The following is a 22,403-nucleotide window of genomic DNA, read 5'->3' on the forward strand; positions in this document are numbered from 1 at the left end:
CAAGCCACAGTCAAGAACCAGCAGCTAGCACGGTGTCTAGCAGCACTGGCTATTGACTGTGATCACTTGCCTTTTCCTGTCCTCTCTCTTTCCTAAGTATTCAAAACGTCGTGCACTAGAAGAGCCAAATAGTATTTGAACAGCCAAAGCAATCATTGTATCTCAGACCTTATAAAACTCCTCTAGTGGTGTCTAGTGGCCTGCTTGCCATACCCCTAGTTCCCATTCCTGGCCCTGGGTGATAAGTGCCAGGGGTCACCTCACATCGCTTTGCAGATGGGAACAGAGAGGCAAAGGCAGGGGAAGGAAACTGCTTCTAAGTCTCCCTCAGAATCAGACATGGAGCCGGGTATAGACATCTATCCCCTTAAATCTTTGACTCAGTGCTTCCTTTATGCCTTATATCTGTTCTGGTGACTTCTCCAGCATCCCTGCACATGCTTTCTTGTTTGGCCTGAAGAAGAGAGACGGTACTTAAATGCACACAAATGGAGGACATAGACAGTCAGCTAAGCTTGGAGCTGTGCTTATGACTTTGTTTCTTCTCCTTGATCACTTTTCCCTGTCTTTCTAGGACTACAGCATGAAGGAATCTTCCGGGTGTCGGGATCCCAGGTGGAGGTGAATGACATCAAAAACGCCTTTGAGAGAGGTAAGGAAACAGGCTTAAAGATGAGACCAAATGTGTGCCAGGCTCCTGGGGTATTGGCTTCATCCATCCTCCCCAGAGAAGTACCCAGAGGTTACCAAGCCACTTGTTCAGCCTGACACCTACTCTCTTGTAGACAGTCTTCCTCAAGATGTACAGGGAGGTGCCAGGGCACATCCCAGCCTCCTTCGTTAGCCCCATTCATCCTGCCTCTCTCCTGCGGATGATCTGTCGAAACCCAAGAAGTTAACTATGATATCTGGGCGGTTTATGGCTTCATCCAGAACCCTCAGTGGCAGTTAATATCAAGGCTAATGCGCCTGTTCATCGTAGCCCATTTATTATCTTGTGGGCTATTAAGGTAATGGGCAAGCTTTGGCAATTTCCGTCACTGTAATGGATATATATAGTTTCAATTTGAGGTTGGTCCTATCATTAAATCTAATTACATCTGATATGAAATTTTCCATAGGGAGCTCCACCGTGATTGTTCTCCTGTAAGTAGGTGTCCTTTGTTGCAAGCTAGGAGGGGTGAGAGCCAGTCAGAGGGACTAGCCTCCTTGGCCTCATTTTCCTTCCCTAGGGACTCAGTCCCAGCCTGGCTTCATAATTCTTGTGAGAGGGCCAGTTGCAGTCTCCTACCCCAACCCATAGGGAATGTCCCTGAGCTCATTTGGCAGAAGTGAATTTATCCTAATGGACCCTTGTTGCCCTCCTCTAGCCTTAGGGCCCCTGAGCCTAAGCAGTCTTTGCTTTAGTCTAGTCTCAGGTCTGCCCTACTCATGGCCACCATGCTGGGCAGTGAACTGACAGACTCAGGAGGACTCAGCTCACTCCTGCCCTACCACTTCTGCTCCATCCTATGTGTTTTTATCTCCCTTGTTCTCTCTTTCCTTTTTTGGGGGCTGCTTATCCTCAGGAGAGGACCCCCTGGCTGGGGACCAGAATGACCATGACATGGACTCCATTGCCGGTGTCCTGAAGCTTTACTTCCGGGGGCTGGAACACCCTCTCTTCCCCAAGGACATCTTCCATGACCTCATGGCCTGCGTCAGTAAGTACATCCTGGCCTCAGACTGGCTTCTAAGCAAGAACACCTTGTCTCAACAGACAAGAAATTTCCATGGGGTCTTTTTTCTCCCATAAGCTTTTCAATAATGTTTTTTTTTTTTTTTCTTTTTCATTTTCCTCAGTGAAGTTTCTCCTCCTTGTCTTCAGTCCTTCAGCCCCTGGTAGGGAGGGAGGGAGGATCTTTTCAGTGAGAGGCTAGGACCACAAGTCATCTTTCTGATTTGCCTTAAACTCCTTGCTTTGCTGGGCTTTATTTTTCTTCAATAAAATATGTTTCTATTCATATATAAGGCACAGTCTTTTTCAGTTCTTGGAAGCTCATACATTAGTGCCTGTGCTTTTTATGATATAAAGGGGAAATATTTTTTGCTCATTGCTTTATTTTTTTTATAATTAAGATTAGAATTGATTTTTCATAAGATTGATTGATTGATTTTAAATAGGGGGTACAGAGGGAGAGGGGGAGAGAATCTTAATTAAGCAGGCTCCATACCCAGCATAGAGCGCAATGCGGGGCTGGATCCCATGACCCTAAGGTCATGCCCTGAGCCAAAATCAAGAATCAGACACTGAACCAAGTGAGTCCCTCAGGTGCCCCTGCTTGTTGCTTTAAACATGGTGTGGCTTACCTTCTAGATGTGTCAATATGGGTTCTTTTAGGAAGAAAAGCCCTCTGCACATTTAAATGTAACAATATGATGTTTTCCTAGAAAGAGATAGTCTCTACTTTATCCTTTTCATAGGTTCCTGCCCCTTACTCTCAAATTTGGGGCTTGAAAAGCTAAGGCCATTTAGTTCAGCTCATTATCCTGAAACACCTTCTCTTTTGTTTTCTATGGAAATGTAGATTAATACCAGGTCATCCTGGGAATAGCCCCAATGGAACGGTGGCTCCAGAGGCTGGAGAAGGCAGTGCTGGTCGCTGGGGCTACCAAGAAAGTTCAAGAAACCTTGGCTGCCCAGTTTTCTCCTTGAGACAGGCCTCACCCACTGCTTTCCACTTCTTTTTCATAGAACGGCACTCATAGAATATGACAGTGTCCACATGGCACACTGTAGTAGGGAGGCTGGCCACGATGGAGGCCACCAGCCTTACCTGTAATTGATCTGTCCAAAGCACAAGGGACAGGAATCCTTGGGTCTCCTCCCCAGATATTACAACTTATGCAAGGATCTGCCATCTCTTGCCTCTGGCCACGTTCTGCTCAACCCCACTGCAGATAAGAGAGGGGGAAGATAAGCCAGACCTGTCCAGAGGATGAGGTGATGCATGTGTAGAGCGAGCAGGACAGGACCCACACCGCCTGTCTCCCACCCCACATGTAGATCCTCCAAAGCTGGATGTTGAGCTGTCTGCCATAGTAGGTTTTTGGAGGTTGTTTTAATAAGAGAGTGGTAGGTGCTTGGAGAACATCTCCAACCCTTTCTGAACCCAAAGAGCATAGTCCTTAAGTCTTGCATCACTAAGCACCTGGAGCCCAGCATGTGCCCTATGGCAGCAGTCCTGCCCCAAGGAGCCACCGAGATGGATCTTCTCGCATAGTGCACCCATGCTGTGTGGACTTGACCCGGCCGCTGTCTGTGTAGCACCTGCTGATAGGAAGGGTCTCCTGACCATTACTCCTGCGGATCTCAGTTGTGGTGAAGGATAACGCTTGGCTTTCTTCTTTCAGCAATGGACAACCTGCAGGAGAGAGCTCTGCACATCCGGAAAGTCCTCCTCGTCCTGCCCAAAACCACTCTGATTATCATGAGATACCTCTTTGCCTTCCTCCATCAGTGAGTAGACTTCCCAGTGAGCAATTGGATCAGGTGTTGGCTTCAGCCCTTGGATGCCTACATATAGAGCTATGTCAGTTCATCCAGCCCAGTAGATATTTGTGGAGCACCGACAGGGTGCTGGGCACAACTGTAGGCTGTAAGAATAGATGAAAAATTAGAGACAAGAGCCCTATACCATTTAACTCACATTCCAGGGTAGGGACAGACAGATAACAGATATGTCAGATGGAAATAAGTGCTTAGATTAAAAAAAAGAAGAAGAAGAAGAAGAAGCAGCGTAAGTTAAGAAGTAGAGTGCTGAATGGGATCTGAATGGGGGCAGGAATGAAAGAGGGAGAGCCGCTATAGAAAGCTGCTCAGTAAAGGCCTCTCTGAGGAGACCGTGTGAGGGCAGCAGCCTAAATAGAGTGATGTTCACAAGGGATGTTCAAGGCTGTCAGGCCCTGAGAGTCATGGTCATAATGGATTTGGATTTGGGAAGCCACTGGAAGCTTTTAAGCAAAAGAGTGATAAGATCTGATCTCTCTATTTTTTAAGCCCACTGACAGCTCTGAGTAGTTACCATCGAGTCTGTGAAGAGAAGCAGGGACACCTAGGCAGAGGTTAATGTGAGGTCTCAGCCATGGGCACTAGGGACTCAGACAGGGTGGTGGGTGTGGGTCATGAGGGAGGGTGATGAGGTGGGACCGGGTTGGGATTCCATTTCAAGCATAGTGTTAGCGTTGACAGGACTTCCTAATGGGGACGATATAGTGTGAGGAAAGAGAGAAGTTCTGAATGTTTGGCATGAGCAACAAGGAACTAGTGACTCCATTGTGGAGTTGAGGAAGGCAAGGTATGGAAGATAGAATTGAGACACCAACTCAGCCATGTCCATTTGAGATGCCTGTTAGGCCTCCAAGGGGAGGTTCTGTGTGGGCAATGGGACATAGGAGCCTGATACTCGGGAGAAACCCAGAGTAGATATGAGTCTGGAGTCACCATGTCCTGATATTTTAGCTGGTTACCTAGGGAGTGAAGGTAGCTAGAGAAGAGGTCTGAGGGCTAAAGGGGCCCAGTGCTTGAATGGAGCATGGCTTCCCATCTGAGCAGTGTGTTCTTGCCTAGGGCAGGCGCTGGGTCCCCATAGGCTAGCAGAGGCAACAAGCAAGGACTTGTGGAGCTTACCCCATGGGCACCTCTGTCTTCACGTTGCTTTCCCTGCTGAGGCTCCCTCAACAACTGAGAGCAACGTGAGGGCCAGCTGAGGCCCATAGATGTGTTTCCTTCCAGTCTGCTGTGGCTTGAAAACATTAAAACATTTAAATATGAGAGGATTTTACTTAAAAATATGTAGATTTCCAGCTCCTCTTGAAAACACTATCAGGCCTGGCAATGATGGGCATGCATTCTGCAAGATGGTGGTTCCCTGTGGAGGAAGGACTGCTGCCAGATGAGACGGGCCCTCCCAGATACTCCCTATACCAAGGCTGAGTTTAGCTGCCTTTGATCATCACTCTTGCTTCCTGGGTTTTCCTCTAGTAGAGAAACATTTTGCTAGCTCAATGATTCTATCAAAAGAGAAAATAGAGACCCTAGCTAACACAAATTTCTTTGTCTTCTTAGTCAGTTTGGTCTTTACTTCACAGGAAAACAGATTTCGTGGCCATCTCGTGAGCTTCAGCTTGCTTATGAGTTCATGGTCAGCCTGGCCCTCTAGGCACCTAGGTTAGCAGCCCCTCTGGAGACCTTGCTGGGGCACCCACACCATCCTTCAGCCTTGCTGCTCACCATGCAGAGCAACAGAGTGTCCTGGCTCTGCAGCCTGCCTCCTCCTCATGGTTGTGTCTGCTCCTTCCATCAGCCAAGCCCTGACTAAGCACCACAACTTTGCCTGAGTTCAGAACCCCTCGTGACTCACATAGGGTGTTCATATGCTATGCATTTGGGGCTGATAAAAATAGAAATTCTGCAATGACTCTGGACCCGTTCAGCCCTTTGGGGCCACCAGTCCTTGTCTTCCCTTCCCTGATAAGACACCTGCCCTCAAAGGAAGCCTGGTGTGCTCCCCCAGGCCAAGAGCATGACGGTGGTGGATAAAAAGGTGGGGGAGCAGGCTGATCCTGGGCATGGGCCTGTTTATAAGCACAGTGGCCTCGTTCTTTGCATTGTCTTCCTACATTGTCTTCCTGCTAAGTGAAGGTGGCGGGGAACTCGTGGGAGAGGAGGAACAATAGAGTGAGCATCATGCAGAGCTGGAGATGGTGGCCACTATTATAAGAAATGTGGGAATTACGCCAATTCAACAATTACTTTTGTTTTGTTTTGCTTTTTCGTCTGGTTAAAAAATGATATATATGCTCATCAAAGTATTTTGGGGGAAAATGCAGCCTTAAGAACTGCAGTGTCTCCTAAAACAATAAATGGAATTGAGGACACCGGTGATAGAGAATACCACATCTGTGGGAAGATGACTCGTCCTAAGTGTACACTTACCAACAGATGTGGCAACAGTTGACAGCTCCTGAGAGAGACTCTGCTGGGCCCAGATTTCGGGACTGCTCTCATTTGTTGTGTCCTGGGGGGTGTATACTTTATTTCTGGCTATGGTCTTTCTCTTGGGTTGTACACATCCTTAATCTCAAGGAGCCAAAAAACTAATATGTAACAAATTATCCTAAAGTTTAGCAACTTAAAACAAAAAGCAGGGATCCCTGGGTGGCTCTGTGGTTTAGCACCTGCCTTTGGCCTGGGACGTGATTCCGGAGTCCCCAAATTGAGTCCCACGTCGGGCTCCCGGCATGAAGCCTGCTTCTCCCTCTGCTTGTGTCTCTGCCCCTCTCTCTCTATGTCTGTCATGAATAAATAAATAAAATCTTAAAAAAAAAAAAAAGCCATTAAGGATCACCTGGGTGGCTCAGTTGGTTAAGTGTCTGCCTTCAGGTTGGGTCATGACTTCAGGGCCCTAGGATAGAGCCCTGAGTCAGGCTCCATGCTCAGCAGGGTGTCTGCTTCTCCCTCTCTCTACTCACATTCTCTCTCTCTGTCTCTCTCAAATAAATAAATGAAATCTTTAGAAAAACAAACAAACCCCAAAAGCATGAATTACTATATCATAGTTTCTGTGGGTCAGGAATGAATAGTGTAGGTGCAGTACAGCAGGGGGGTCTCTGGCTCTAGCTATCTTGGGGTGGCAGTGAGGGTGTTAGGGGCAGTGCTGTAGTCAGCCCTAATGAGGAGGATCTGCTTTCCAAGCTCACTTGTGTGGTATTGGCAGGAATCAGTTCCTTGCAGGTTGCTGGACTAAGGATCTTCCTAGCTGGCCGACTGTTGGCCAGAGGCCTTCGTCAGGTCTTCACCATGTGGGCCTCATCGTAGAGCTGCTCACAACAAAAGAACAGCAGCCGGCTTCCCTCCTAGCCCATGAGTGAGAACACCCAAGAGAGTCCTTGATAACCTAGTCTCAGAAGTGACATCCCATGCCAACTGCCATTTTCCATTTACTATAAGTGAATCACTGAATCAAGTCCACACTCAAAGGGAGAACGTTACACCAGGTGTGAATACCAGGAGGCAGGGGCCGTGAGGTTCATTTCAGAGGCTGCCTACCACAGCCTGTGTGCTACCCAGTGAGTGTTTGCCCCCCAACAAAGCGTCGGTAGCTCCTCTGTCCACGGCTGACTCTGCTGCTTGCCTTTTGAAACCTGCTTTCTCCACATATCAAACAATATTGTCTTCTAGGCTCTTGATCATCAAGTGAGGTCCACAGAGCAGCTTCATCAGCATCATTTGGGATATTGTTTGAAGTACGGAATCTCAGCCCCTCCTCCCCCAAAGACTTATGAATCAGACTCTATATCTTAACAAGGTCCCCTGACGAGTCTCATGCATATGAAAGTTTGAGAAGCATTGCTCTAAAAAAAAAATAAAAAGAGGGGATCCCTGGGTGGCTCAGTGGTTTAGCACCTGCCTTCGGCTCAGGGCATGATCCTGGAGCCCCCCGATCAAGTCCTGCATCGGGCTCCCTGCATGGAGCCTGCTCCTCCCTCTGCCTGGGTCTCTGCTTCTCTCTCTCTCTATCTCTCATGAATGAATAAATAAAATCTTTAAAAAATAAAAAGAGGTCCTCAAACACTGCACGAAGGCGTGAATCAGGGCTGCTTTTTTTCCTGTGATTGAGGTGCCCCCAGTGGCTCTACAAAAGTGGAGTCTTCCTCGTAATCTCAACAATCTCCAGGGGCCTCCTAGTTTGGAAAGCTCTGTCTGGACTGTTCTTCTGACTTCACAAGGGGTGTTTTGGCTTCCCCATGCAGATGGACAAGTAGAGTTGTGGTTGGCTTGACTTGGAGATCCAGAGCTGCTCATATACTTATTTATGCACTTATTGCAAATGTGTTTATGAAGCATTTTCTGTGTGCCAGGCCCTGTTTTAGGAGCTGGCCATCTCAGAGTACACCAAGCAGTCCAGATATCTCATGGTGTCCCTTTGGAGTTTATGTTCTATACGAAGGAGACAAGATCAAACTAATAAGTACACATATCCTGTATCAGAGAAAAAGCACTCTAGGGAAAGACAAAGCAGGCCAGGGAACCATAGAGTACCAGGGATCAGGGTGAGAGTTTGCTTTTCCCGCAGAGAGCCTAATATGGAACTTGATTCCAGGGCCCTGGGATCATGACCCAAGCCAAAGGCAGACGCTCAATCACTGAGCCACCCAGGTGCCCTGAGAGCTCACCCTTTAATATATGGCAGTCAGCAGACACCTCACTGAGCAGGTGACAGCAGGACTTAAAGTAGGAGGAAAACCTGGAGATGATGGTGCCTCAGAAGCCATGTAGAGAAATGTTGGGAGGAGGTCATGAAATCAGAGTTAAAGGTGATGACAGGTCAGCTAAGAAAAGGGCTAAGAATTGTGTTCACAGCAGGGAAAACACCAGTGACCCTGAGGAGTATTGTCCTGATGGAGTGGAAGGGGCCAGACCCTGATGCTGTAGGTTTAGGAGAGAAGGGGTACCACCAAGGGGTGAACAGAATGTGGGGGTCCATGCAGCGGGATGTGTTCAGCCGTAAGCAGTAATGGGGTACAGAGGCATACTGCAACACGGATGCATCTTGCAGACATCCTGCTGAGGAAAGGAGCCAGTCCCAGAAGCCCACATGGTTGTGAGTCCGTTTATCCACAGTGTCCGGAGTGGACAAATTACTGGTGATGGGAGATTGGCAAAGCCAGGGCTGGAGGCCGGGGAGCATGGGGGTGGGGGGTGGCTGCTAATGGATCTGGAGTTTCCTTTCAGGTGGTGGGGCACTAGGCAATGGTGATGGTTACACAATGTTGTGAATATGCTAAATGGCACTGAATTGTACACTTTAAAATGGTGAAAATGGTCAGTTTTACAGTATATATATTTTACCACAATAAAGAGGGGGAGGGGAGAAGAGAGAAGTTGTATTAGTCTGTTCTGGCTGCCATAGCAAAATACCACAGACTAGGTGACTTCAACAACAGAAATGCATTTTCTCGTGGTTCGAGAGTCTAAAAGGCCAAGATCAAGGTGCAGCAGGGCTGGTTTCTGGTGGGGAGTCTTTCCTTGGCTCGTGGATGGCCATCTTCACTCTGCGTCCTCCCGAGGCTTTCCTCTGTGCACACACAGGGAGAGCTCTGGGGTCTCTTCCTCTTCCTATAAGGACAGTAGTCCTGTTGGGTTAGGCCCCCACCCTTATGACCTCATTTAACCTTAATTATCTATCTCCTTAAAGGTCCTTTCTCCAAATACAGTCCCACAGGAGTTGGGGGGAGAGTTTCAACACAGGAATTTGGGGCGGAAGGGGCACAATTCAGTCCATAACACAGGGGTGGAGATGAATCAGAGAATCAGACAACAGGTATGGACAACTCCCAAATAGTCTCATCATGAAGAGAAAGAAATGGGACAGTATTTTGACATGGATGTGAGGTTGAGGGTATTTTTTTCAGGTGGCCAGTATTACTGCATGTCGGTATGCGGGTGGGGATGACCCAGTGGAGAGGAAAAGCTAGTGATGCAAGGGAAATTGCTGGACTAATATTCTGGCTGGAGAAAGAGGATGGAGTTCACTGCAGGGAAAGGAAGGCAGAACACGAGGGCCCAGAAGCAAGTCCTGTGATAGATGCGGGGAGCACGAGGATGCTGACACGCGGCCTTAGAGGTAAGGGGAATGACAGGATGCCTTTGAAGGACCATCAGAAAAAATCAGCCAGAATTACATTTGACTTCTTATCTCTTAGAGAGCTTTTGGGGAAGTTGGGGAAGCCCGTTAAGTCATGGATTTATAGAGGGACATCTGTAGTGTCTCCTATTGGAAAAGCTTTTAAAGTCCTGATGGATTCTCAGCCCCACGATTTGCCTGGGGCCATGGTGAATAAGACAATTTCTCTTCATCCCTTTCAGACCTAAAATCAACCCTGATGCATTCATTTCTTATCCAAAGTCTGTTGATTGTTGCCAAATCAAACCCTGGGGCCTCTGAAGCTGAAGGTTTTTAAGTGAAATGTCATGTATTTAAAACAGTCTGTCCAAAGCTTAGCGTTCTCCCTGAGGATTTAAAGTTTCGATTTGGGGATCTAGAGTCCTGGGCTTGATGATGTCTGTCAGAAGAAAGTGGCTGGACTTCTATAAATCAATTGCTGGCAAATGTTGGCAGCCCTGCTTCCCATCCCCTGACTAGAATTGAGGGTCCTTTATCAAGAAGCAAATCAGATATTATAATTACAGAAAATATGGATTAAGCACCACCCTCCACCTATGTGCCAGGCACAGTGCTCAGAGCTTTGCATATAATACCTCATTTAAGCTTTACAGCAGCCCCACAAAGGAGGTACTAAATAAATCTCTTACAAGGAAGAGATTTAGAAACTAGAATACTATCCTGGAACTGGTACGTTATGGGGCCAGGATTCAAAACCAGGTCTAATTGACTCTCAGATGCTTTGTTTTTCTTTTTTAATTTAATCGAAGAGACAAATGCACATCATTAAAAGGTAAAAAGTCCAGAAGAGTGCATGATAAAAAAACAAGTTTCCCACACCAATCCTGATTTTCTCATTCCTCCCCAAACCTGTGTTCCCAATCACTATACTGAACTTCGTTAAGATACACAAAAAATGAGTTTGACTCAATTAGAAGAATTTGCTAATATTATAGATAGAAGCTATAGAAATATAGTACAATTCTTAGAAGAGATGACATTGTACAAGTCAACACCAAAACAATTTTATTTTTTTTTATTTATTTTTTTATTTATTTATGATAGTCACAGAGAGAGAGAGAGAGAGAGAGGCAGAGACATAGGCAGAGGGAGAAGCAGGCTCCATGCACCGGGAGCCTGATGTGGGATTCGATCCCGGGTCTCCAGGATCGCGCCCTGGGCCAAAGGCAAGCGCCAAACCACTGCGCCACCCAGGGATCCCCCCAAAACAATTTTAAAGAGGGACCTGTTACCAGTGTTACCTGTTTTGGTTATTTCTTTAAAAATAAAAATCCAAAATTTGAGTTCTTATACTGGATACAGAATTCAGGGCCTTCATGGATTATTAGCACCATTATATTGTATATAAAATGATATGTATCTGTACGTGTACTTGTATGAATTTTTCTGGGAGAGAATCTCTAGTTTTTGTCAAATTCTTGAAGGAGGCTGTGACCCCTAAATAGTTCAGAACCACAGCTTTAATCCCTCAACCTAGATGTTCCCATTGTAGATTGGAAGAGAGAGAAGAATGCCAGTTTATATTTTAGTGGGAGTAAGAAATGGCACTGGTTCATGAGACCCCAGTCCATGAAGATGTGGCCTCCTCAAGCCCCTGGTCATTGCAGCCACCTATGAATCAGACAGCCCTTCCCTTAGGAAGCTTGTCAAAGTTGCCCATCTTTCATGGGCCTTTGACTGGGACTCTCAAAACTATATTTTGTTTCCCTCTGACTGCCAGCCTTCCTAGAAATGCCTGGTTTTCATCCATGCTCCCAAATATTGTTGGATTGCGCCAAAGAACCAGGACCTTCCTCCTCCTTATCCCTGCTGGGGTTACCACAATAATTATCTCTCCCGTCTCCAATGTTTGCTTGACCAAGAAGTAGACTTGGAAACTTCTCCCAGTCTTTTCTAAATCTCGGCTCTCTTTTAACTCAGGAACCAGTTTACAAACTTAAAGTTTGTAAAATTCAAACTTTAAGACCCTCTGAGAAGCAGTCCAAGCACTAAGATCCATAGCCTCACCCATCACTGGCCTCCTTGCATTTGACTAGGTCCTTGAGAAGAATGATTCTCAACCATGACAGTTTTCTCCCTGTGACAGCTGTTCACATCCATGGTACTGCTTCTCCAATGTGGACAGGGGACATACGCGAATCTGAGTAGAGGAGAGAACCATTGGGTTAGAGAGAGCCCAGCTTGGTCATTTGAGTCTGGGTGTGGAATACACTAGAAATTAACTCTGTCCAGTTCTGAAGAATACCTACTCTGATGAAGACAGCTGGGTCTCAGGCCTCTAGTTCAGCATCAGAGGGCTTTGGTTTCTCCTCAGATCTGTCTGAATCAGGTGCTGGGAACCTCTTGCTAATGCTCATGAGGGAGGCAGAACGCCTTAGGAGAGCTCCCTGCTCTGCAGCCTAGGGCTGGGGTCTGGGGGCAGACATCCAGAGCTGGCCGAGCCTTCAGCCCCGACAAACAGACTGGTGGGGGCTAATGAGGCCTAGTGGCTCACTGAAGGCTGGGGTCCTTGACCAAGGTTGGGGGTGTGGCCAGAGCAGCTGCTGGCTGAAAGTGGGGAGTTCCCAGGATAAATATCCAATAACAAAGTCAGATTGCATCCAGAGGAAACCTGTGCAGAAACCGAGCAGCATGCTGACCTTTTCCTGAATAAATCTTGATTGTAATAATAGAGGATTTTATGAAAATGAAAAACAATTACATTAGCTGTTCCAGAAAGAGATTCACTTGCTTGATGGACTGCAAAAGCTAATTGGTTGGCAATTTTTTTTAATAAGTCTAGAGCTTAGAATGGAATATCCCTAGTAATTTGATTATTTTGCTCTGCAAGAAGGTGCACAATGCACAATGCCTGTGTCTTCTGACCATATTATTATGAGGACAGCCTGAGGGTGTCCATCTGCTCTGGCAGCTTAGTGGGTTGGTGTGTGGGAGCCGTCTCAGCCCTCAAAGTAATGTGTTCTCAAGTCAGGGGAGATCTGGCGGAGAAGGTATGGAGCAGGGCTGACCATGAGGTGGCGAGTAGAATTTGAATGGGGAGCTGACAAGAGAGAGCTTGCTCCTGAGTGACCAACCTGGTGGTCATTCTCTTCTCCACCCAGACTTTCTAGAAGGGCTCTGAGGCCCAGAAAAGCAGGTGGCAGTTTGTGGAACTTGTGCTCTTGTTCTTGGCAGTGCCTCTCACGATTGTGTTTTCTGGGCATTCATGCGAGTGCTCTCCAGCTTGCCCTCTTCCCTTCTCGTCCAGTTTATCACAGTTCAGTGAAGAGAACATGATGGACCCCTACAACCTCGCCATCTGCTTCGGGCCCTCACTGATGTCGGTGCCTGAGGGCCACGACCAGGTGTCCTGCCAAGCCCACGTGAACGAGCTGATCAAAACCACCATCATCCAGCATGAGAACATCTTCCCAACCCCCAGGGAGCTGGAGGGCCCCATCTACAGCAGAGGAGGAAGCACAGAGGACTACTGGTAGGGGGCTCTGGGCTGGAGAGGGGGAGGGCATCCCCAGTACACACCGGTGTGGCGGCCAGATGGCCAAGCGAGACCCGAGGGAAACACCCAGATCCTCTCAGCCTCCCACTCCCAGGCAATACAAGCTGCCAGGATCTGGGGGTGGTGCTGGCAGTACCCCCACCTCGGCCTGACCTACAGAGTGCCACTTTGTGCCACCTCCCTGAGGTTTTTTTTTTTATGAGTTTTTAGTGGTGAGGAACATTCTGGAAAATAATGACAACAATAATAGGAATATTAATAATCTCCAGGAAAGGAAAATGTAGAAAGTTGTATTTAGAACAGCCGTTTGTCAGTGAACAGTGTCTGTCAGGGTCCTGCTCTGTGGTGTGCCCTGTAAGAGATACAAGCCTGGATCCCAGAAATAAGAATTTCTTTCCTCTTGTGAAGAGTGTAGACATGAGGCATAATTTCCTCAGTGTGGGTTTGTACACTGATAATTGAGAGTGATCACAGAGATTTGTGAAGAAAAAAGGGGGTAAGCTCCGTTTTCAGCGGGGTACGCATACTTCCATCCTAAAGCGAGTTGCAATCCTACCGGGCAAGGTCTTTCGTGACCTAGCCTGGGAACAGAAGTATAAAAGGAATCCCTAGGGCACATCTTTACTAGACCCTCTGTTAGACAATTGACAAATGACTATTTCCATGTTGCAGATGCAACACTGTAACCTAGAGAGGCCGGTGACGATCCTAGGCCATCATAGTGGTGGGGATTCCAACCCCAAAGGGTCTTAGTACAGGACACCATCCAGGACCCCTCACGACACCCCAGGGTACCACTTACAGTGTCATCTTCCCGTCAAACACTACCTCTCTCTTTTACCCCCTAATGTCCCTTACCTCCGCCACCCCCACCCCACATGCCTGTTAGCCCATCTTCCCCCTCGAGTGGTGCTTCAGCCTGGGCTGAAAGCCTCAGCCAGCCCAAATCGGATTCCATCTGAACTCAACATCTGGAACCAGTTCAGCAGCCCCATTGCTATCCACTAAGGTAGGGGAGGACAGCAGAGGTATCTACTTAATTAGAGGCCAGTGAGTCCATGCCTCTCCCTGATGGCCACAGAAGGAACCTCTTGCCTGAGGAGTGGAGACTGTGATATTTGTTTGTCTGTGCATCTAAAACTACCACGGACACCCCTGGGTTGGATCTTGACTGCTGTCCTGCGGATCCCAGAGGCTGGAGAAACCTATGCTTGCCAGCTCGGAGAGAAAGCTTTTTGTCACTGCCAGATGGTTGGTGGGGATGGGGGAAGTTGTTCAGGTCTCAGCCTGCGAGCTGAGGAGCTCCAGGGAGCTGTCCTTGTGCACATGACTGGGAGAGTTGGTTTCTCTCTCGCTTGTGGGTTAAGAAGCTGTGGACTAGGGTTCCCAGTGCCTGCTTTATGTTCCTTCCAAAGCGTTTCCTCACTTCTCAGACATCTCTGGACCGATCCCAGGACACAGAGCCCCCCATGGCCCTGGTCCCCCAGAGTCGTCGTCGGGGTGGCTGGCAGGGGCAGAGACGGGGGCACCTTCTGCCAGTTCTTGCCAAAGCATCTCCACCCCCCTCACCCCCGCTGCTGTTTGTTCTGCATCCGAAATTTATTAGCAGCCTCAGGAAAAACCACAAGATTAGTCAGGGAATGTTACTACCACAGACTGGGTGGGAAGCCAGAAGCACCCAGGGATCAAGAGTAGGTGACCTTGGGTAAGAAGGACCGTCTGACTGCTGGACTCATACCCACACTGAAGGCTCCCAGCCTCTCTTCTTCGGGAAGAGAAGTGCCAGTGAAGCAGGAGATAAGATAGATGAAGGAGGAGGGGAGGGGGTGGCACAGGGGATGCTAGAGCCTGAGAATCCTGGAGGATGGCTAGGAAGAGGGAGCTCCTAGCTGCTTGGCCTCCCTGCCGCTGTGGAGAAGAGAGGCCCATCCCACCATGCTTCCCAAGCCCTGATGCAAAAATTCAGTTTCCTAGGGCTGCCTGCTGTTGGGCCGGTTGGGCTTCCTCAGACCACAGGCATCGATGGGCTGAGGTGTTGCTGAGGTGTGGCTGTGGGACAGCCTAGGAGTCTATCGCTAGAATTGGCCTTAGAGAAGCATCATTTTGCCTTTATGTTAGAGCAGGAGTTTTCCAAGTGGAGTCCTTGGACCAACAGCACCTACGTAACACAGGACTGGCTAGGAACACATACACTCTAGCTCCGCCCAGCCCTTGAGAATTAGAAAGTCTAGGGGTGAGGCAGCCCACTTTTAACGAGCTATCCAGGACTCCCTAAAGTTTGAAATTGTTGCCTCGGTGGATGGTCACGTAAGTAAACTTGGAACTCTGGAGGGAACTGAGGTTCCACCTTGTCACCCCACCTTTAGGGCCCCAAGGAGCTCTAAAAGGTCATAAAACTCAGCAGAGGGCTATTCAGCCCAGTAAACAGTGAAAAATTGTGCCCATGTTTTTTGATAAGGAGGAATACGTGTTGATGTGCTCCCAGGATATTCTCTGGAGTCTGGAGAACCTCCTTGGAACTGACTTCTGAACTGGTCCCCTGGTCTTTGAGGAGATTTTCAGAGTGAAAGACCCATCCCCAGGGGAGGGATAGGCTATAGGCTCCAAGGTAGGAACCGTGAGGCCAGGTGGTGGATGGAGGAGGTGATAATGCTTCCGTAGAATTGCCTAGAAAAGCTCCCTTGTTTTTGTCTGTTTCTCAGGAAGTCAGAACTTCCTGGTGTCCATCCCCATCCACTCTCATGTCCACAAGCCAGGAGACCAGGAGTAGAAATGTCTTTCCTAGTAACTTCCCTGGCCATTTTCCATTCTCAACCCTGGATGATTTTAGACTCTGAACTGTTGAAGAACTTGACTAGCTTGCATGTCCTACCTCTCGCAGATCCAGCCCACGGCAGGCTCTTCTTCTCCCTCTGATTTACCTCCCATTCTCTCACGCGTACACAAACCAAACCACAAAGCCTAGAGACAGAAGCAAAATGAAAAAGAAGGGAAGGAAGGCCACTTACTAACCAGTCCGTCATGTCTCTGAATCCTCACACAACTCTGTGAGGCATACAGACCACTATCCTCAATTCACTGATTAGGTGGCTATGGCTTGAGTTTCACTGCCTTGCCCAGGATCACACAGTTACCAAGTGTTGGAGCTGATTTTCAGGCTCTCTTGTGTCCCATGCCAAGGCCTAGTTAGTGTTCTCTTCCTTGTGCTCTGTTCAGGGATCTATTCACCTCGAGAAACAGCCCCAGAGAATTTGAGTTGTTCTGTATTTTCGAAAAGACTTATTTTGTAGATTCAAAGGGATCCTCTGTCTCAGGATATTCTAAGTCCCAGGCGGTCTCAGTTTTTCAGCAGGGGCTAGATAGACTGGAGAACCCTGGGAGCCTTGTCTTTCATCAGCATTGTCTATAGTGAGCAATTAGGATGTAGGGAGCGGGAGATGGTTTTCGAGCCCTTGCTCCAAGGAAGCTGCTTGAAGGAAAAGACAAGAATTTGGTCAGCGAGGGCTGAGGTCCCCATGACTCTTGGTTCTGTTGCAGTGACAGCCCTCATGGAGAGACTACCTCGGCTGAGGACTCAACCCAGGACGTGACTGCAGAACACCACACGAGTGATGATGGTACGGGGCCCTGCTTCTGGGGCAGTGGGGCCACCGGGGGTGAAACGGAAGGGAGGGATAGTGTAGCCTCTGCTCCCAGTGCTCCTTCCTGCTCAGCAGCCCCCTGAAGACAGGCAGCGGGCTCTCCTGTCTCTAATTTTCATTGCTTCCTTTCCTTGGAGAGACAGCCCACCTTCCCAACTAGAATGGTCTCTATGTTCAACCAGAGATGGAGAGAGACCTTTCTGAGCCTTTCAAGCTTCTCGCCTCAATTCCCTATGCCCCTCACCCACCTCCTAGCTCCTTGTCTTGCCTGCCTGTCTTGCTTGCATTGATGTTGGTCCCCTCTCACAGCCTGGACTCCTGCCAGGTAGCTGGAGACCAAAATCAAGGAGAGCTCATTTGAAAAAACTGTAAGCCTGGGGAATAGAGAAGCTAGGTGCCAAGAACCCAACAGAAGCAAGCCAGAGGGGAGTGGGACTCAGGATGTAGAAACCACACACTTTCATGCCTGCTGACTGGAAAAATTGACCCTTTCCAAAGTACAGACATTCGAGCGCTGTGCAGCCTGGCGGGTGTGCGTCGAGAGGTGGAATGCACAGCTGTCACCACAGGCCCCTCGGCAGCGCCCATGATTTATTAGGGTCTGTCCAGCCAGCACGCTTCCCCTCCTTCCAACAGTTCCACACCTCCATTTCTGGACCACTTGGGCTCTTGGAAGACTCAGCAGCTGACAAGGGGCCTCAGAATTTTCTGGGCATGAGAATGAAATGGCACAGTCTGTGGAGCTTTCCCCGCTTTCCACCTTGCTATGAATTCTGCAATCCCAGGCCAGCTTTTTAGAGGAGAAAAAAAAATTAGGGCCGCTTATTTGGATGCTGAAGTCAGATGGATCAATATGATAATCTGCCCCGTTACAGGAGGGAAGGAGGTGAACTAGGGAAATTTGTCCCTGCTGGAAGTTTTGTGTGTCTTATCTCTAAGACCCTAGTGAAATAGAGCTATTTTATAGCTGAGAAAACAGAGGCCAGAGAGGTCAAGTGATAAGGCCCAAGGCTATACAGCACTGAGATTTGGGATATTTAGATGGGCTTTCTCTGATGTGCTTCCTTATAGTAAAATCTCCAGCCCTGCCTATTAAGGAGCAGGCTCACTAGTCATGCTATTTGGGCATGGGCTGGCCTCTAGGCAGCCTTCCTGTCCCCTACCCGGAACATCCAACTTGAACCTCAGGTTCCAGGTTTCTGGGAGCTTTATTTCTTCCTCTGTGACCTCCATCTGCTGCTCAGCACAGATAATGGTAACGATGACCAGTTAGAAAACTGGCTAATATCTACACAGTGCTGACTATAGGCTGGGCACTGTTCTAAAAGCTTTTACAAATTTCTGCTTATTGACTCCTCCTAATAACTTCATGAAAAAAGGCACTATTGTCTCCTGTCCCCAGAGGAGGAGACGAAAGCACACTCAAAAATAAAGACATTGCACTTGCAAACCCCTTTTAGTTTTCAAATTACTTTTATGTATGTTTTCCCATGTATTATCCACAAAATAGATTTCCATGTTTTGCGCCTTGCAAAGGGGATTGGGTGAGTTATTTTCTCCTTATGGAGACTAAAAGCTCGTGGTCTACTAGGGGGAGTGGATAACATAAATAAAATTTACTGTATTGGAAGTACCATACAATAAATGTTCTGCAATTAATGGAGTTATTTTATGATCGGAAAAGAAACGATGCATACCAATACAGCACGGCAGGTTCAGTGATAGGGTTTGGCGTAAAGAGCTGTGGACACACCAGAGAAATTACTCTTTGCCCTGAGTGGAGCTCAGCCTGTTGGGCAGTCTGACTGTACCCGAGCAAGATGAGACTCTGCATGTGTGGTTCATTTTTGCACAGAAACTGCTGAGAGAAAAAAGTATTCTTTGTTTTGTTTTTTAATGATGATGTGTAAAATTGTGACTCAGTGTGCTACATCAGGAAGATGACAGAGAGAGAGATTTTAGTGGGGGGCAGAGCCTGATGAAAGGCAGGAAGGGGCACACAGGCACTTTCAGAGTGATGGCCAGCCTCCACGGGAATCCCCAGCCTCAAGCATAGATCGGCAGTGGCTGCTTTGTCACACCGGGTTATCTTCCCACCAGGGTGAGTTCAGCTAATTGGGCTTTTCCGCCCAGTTTCCTGAGTCTGTTGGTCCCAACAACATGTGTTTCCTTCTTTTCTGCCCCTCGCAGAGTGTGAGCCCATCGAGGCCATTGCCAAGTTTGACTACGTGGGCCGGACAGCCCGAGAACTGTCCTTCAAGAAAGGGGCATCCCTGCTGCTCTACCAGCGGGCTTCCGATGACTGGTGGGAAGGCCGGCACAACGGCATCGACGGACTGATTCCCCATCAGTACATCGTGGTCCAAGACACGTACGTTGGGTCCCCTGCCCCTCTGGGTGAGCCCCTGCTGCACTGTGGGAGGGGGGCCTTGATTTCTGGCGCCACAGGAGGCTGAGGGAGACCAACCGCTAGGGGGCGCCAACACCGTTCTTGAAAACCCCCGCCCCCCACAAGACTCCGTGGAGGATTGTTTTTTAGCCTCTTCCCCCTGCAAATCGCTCCCCCACCCACCTCCCCCCTAGTCATTTTGGAAACTCGCCAGTGCTCGTGCTCATCCACACTTAAACCTGATGAGTGATAAGGAAGAGTTATTGTTGGAGCACTTACATTTCCTTCTGGAAGGCTCAAGCTGGGGAAAACACTTTTACTTTTTTTTTTTTTTTTTTAAACACCTATGCTCATCCCAACCAGTTGGGCCACCGATAGGGCGCTTTTCCACTTGCAAACGAAAAGTGATGCTTTGAAAAAAAAAAAAAAAAGAAAAAAATGATGCATTGCTTTTTCTAGGACATCTAGTTTAAGCAGCCTTGTGGAAACGAGCCAGGTCATTTAACCAAGATGAGGTCGACGTGGGGGAGGACGGGAGAAAAGGGGAGAGGACCTCGGGGAGTAAAGGGAACCGGGAACCGGCCCCAGAGAGACTTCACCAGATGGGCTGTCCGTTGGCTCCAGCTCTTTGAAGCAAAGTCTCCAGGGCAGGGGGGCTTCCCTCCCAGCCCCCCAGCAAGCCTACCCTCCCTGCCCCTTTGCCCTGCCTCCCTGCCCCTGACGCCCCACCCCTGAATAGATGCTGTCACTGTTTTTAGCCCTTCCCTTAATATTATTTTTTAAAGGTTGATATCCTGAATGAGTCTGCACCCTCCCAGCCTCTCCCCGGCTCGTTCTGCAGGGAGATCCTCCCTCTGTTGATAACATCGCAAACCTGGTGGTCATCTGTGCGTGGACAGGACCCTCCCAAATTTAGCATTATGACTTCACTACAGGACCGAGAGAAGATGAATTGTGGGGGAGAAGGGGCTTTCTTTGTCATCAGTAGCCAGAGGGGCCGGGAGAGCAGTGGAATGACCCGGGACCGGCCTGGACCCTCTAAGCAGGGCTTGATGCTCGACGACTGAGTGTGCCGGTGTCCTGCCTCAACGCCGGCATCTCCAGAGCCAGCACAGAGCAGCCTGTCCTTGCCCCGCAAGGCTCGGGACCTCAGCAGATAAACCGCAACCTGGACCGGCCGCCTCCTTCTCCAGGAGGTGGCCCCGGCACCGCTGCCCCAGGAAAGCTGCGTGGGGTAGAAGGCAGATGCCTCCAAGCCAGGTGTCCCCCTAGCTCAGCTCTCCGGCGACGCTGAGGATCCCACAGAACGCAGCGGGATTATTTATTTTTATTTAAACAACCCTCCAAAGGCCCTTAGCTTTCGGCACAGTCTGTTTGCAGAGCTAGCCCAGCCAGGTGTCACCGCTGCCTCGGGGGTCGCGTGTGTATGTGTGTGTGTGTGTGTGTGTGTGTGTGTGTGTGTGTGTGTGTCGGGGGGCCATCTTGCCGATTTAACACTGCTTTTTGTGTTGTTGTTGTTGTTCTTCCCCCCTCCTCCCTGCCTGCCTGCCCCTTCGCCCCCAGCGAGGACGGTGTCGTGGAGAGGTCCAGCCCCAAGTCTGAGATTGAGGTCATTTCTGAGCCACCTGAAGAAAAGGTGACAGCCAGAGCGGGGGCCAGCTGTCCCAGTGGGGGTCATGTAGCCGATATTTATCTTGCAAACATCAACAAGTAAGCTCTGCTTTTCATTTTCTGCTCCCCTGAATGCCTTGTGACACCCAGCCTCACCGTCCGGCCTCCCTCTCTGAGCCTGTGCTGCATGTAGGGCTCCCCGCACTCCCCCACACACCCTCAGGCCTAACATCGCATGTGCTCACTTCTGCTGCAGGGTGGACAGGGCTGAGGAGGCTTCCACAGGCCCCATCGGCAGGTCCCCAGGCTCCGGCCAGCTGCCGCCCTGCTGTGGAAGGGTGCCCCAGCCTGGGTTTCTGCAGCATCTGTCAGCTCGGGCCTCCCTGGCCCCATCTGACTACTAAAACTTGGCCAAAGCTTTGGTCACTTTATGCAACTTGGTTTTATACTGTTTCTCAGAGGTGCCTTCTCTTTTCCAATCCCTGCCCAAATAATAGTTTTTGATGTCTTCTTCCTGGTCCTTCCTTGTGTGTCCAAAGATCCAACATCTTGTGTGTCTTCCACTAGGCTCACGTGACCCCGGATGGGTTTATTTAGATACCATGTGTCTGTTTCCTGCCCTGTCCGGCATTCACTCCGTCAAGGAAAGGAGACTACTCTGCCCCCGCCCACCACCAGCACCCCACAACGAAAGCTTTGTCCTGAGCTTTTTAATCATTGCCTAACTGCCAGCTCCCTTCTGCCCTTTCATACCAGTAGAAATAATTGTCCGTGTTTTCCCTGTTGCTTTAGCCCTGTGTCATCCTCCCCTGTTAAGTCCATTTGCAGATTCCCATTCCTGTCCGGCAGGCTCTTAACTCTGGCCCCAACTTTCATTGTGGCTGTGAGCAGCATCCCAGGGTTTTAACTCCACCCACACCCGATCTGGCCGGCTAGAGGGATTCCACGCCTGTGTGCTGCTGCCTCCCCTAGAGACATTCAGGTTATTGGAGAACTAATCTCATCTCAAGGGGCCAGACACCAAGTCCCAAAGCCTACCGACCTCTTTCCGCCAGACCCTGAAACTTGGCCCAGTGCCAGCGGGATGACAAGCCCCAGGGTGTTCCTGATGAATATGGATTGCAGATGATGTACAGTTTTTATTCCCCCCTGGCTTTGGAGGAATGAAATGATTTGCACATTGAAAACCTGTTAACCGTAGCCTCTGGACACTGAAACTGGAAGGAGAATAAAAGATGCTTGTTGTTTTGAAACTGCACCAGGTCGCCCAGATCTCTTGGCTTTCTTCCAACCAGACGGTAGCAGGGGGAGTGGTTGGGGCACGTGGCTCTCTTCCATCTTTCACCCTCAAGTTAGCAAAGTAGCTGATTCAGCTCACTTAGTGTAGGTATAATTTAAGTCAGACCAGTAAAAAAGAATGAGGATTTTATTTCCTTCCCTCCAGCGTAATGCCCTGCTGGGAGGGCGAGCTAATAAAAAGTAACTGTGGACTAATCACATTTTTTTTCTTTATTTACAAGTCTGTGTTAATTATAAGC

General features: G+C 48.9%; 1 protein-coding gene across 17 annotated transcripts in view; it reads left to right on the plus strand.

Moving 5' to 3' along the window:
• SRGAP2 (SLIT-ROBO Rho GTPase activating protein 2) overlaps positions 1-22,403 on the plus strand; it is a 236,038-nt gene that overhangs the window by 205,516 nt on the left and 8,119 nt on the right. For 3 of the 17 annotated variants that reach the window (XM_025991367.2, XM_072759457.1, XM_025991366.2), the window contains exons 15-21: positions 575-652; positions 1,569-1,703; positions 3,394-3,499; positions 12,976-13,200; positions 16,762-16,841; positions 19,056-19,236; positions 20,818-20,964. In XM_025991367.2, coding sequence (XP_025847152.1) covers positions 575-652; positions 1,569-1,703; positions 3,394-3,499; positions 12,976-13,200; positions 16,762-16,841; positions 19,056-19,236; positions 20,818-20,964 — 952 coding nt within the window. Of the gene's footprint in view, positions 1-574; positions 653-1,568; positions 1,704-3,393; positions 3,500-12,975; positions 13,201-16,761; positions 16,842-19,055; positions 19,237-20,039; positions 20,965-21,121; positions 22,124-22,403 lie in introns of those variants that run through there. The other 14 variants (XR_012001783.1, XR_012001779.1, XR_012001784.1 and 11 more) reach the window with 7 other exon arrangements.

Source organism: Vulpes vulpes, chromosome 5 (genome assembly GCF_048418805.1).
Source record: "Vulpes vulpes isolate BD-2025 chromosome 5, VulVul3, whole genome shotgun sequence".
NCBI classification, from domain to species: domain Eukaryota; kingdom Metazoa; phylum Chordata; class Mammalia; order Carnivora; family Canidae; genus Vulpes; species Vulpes vulpes.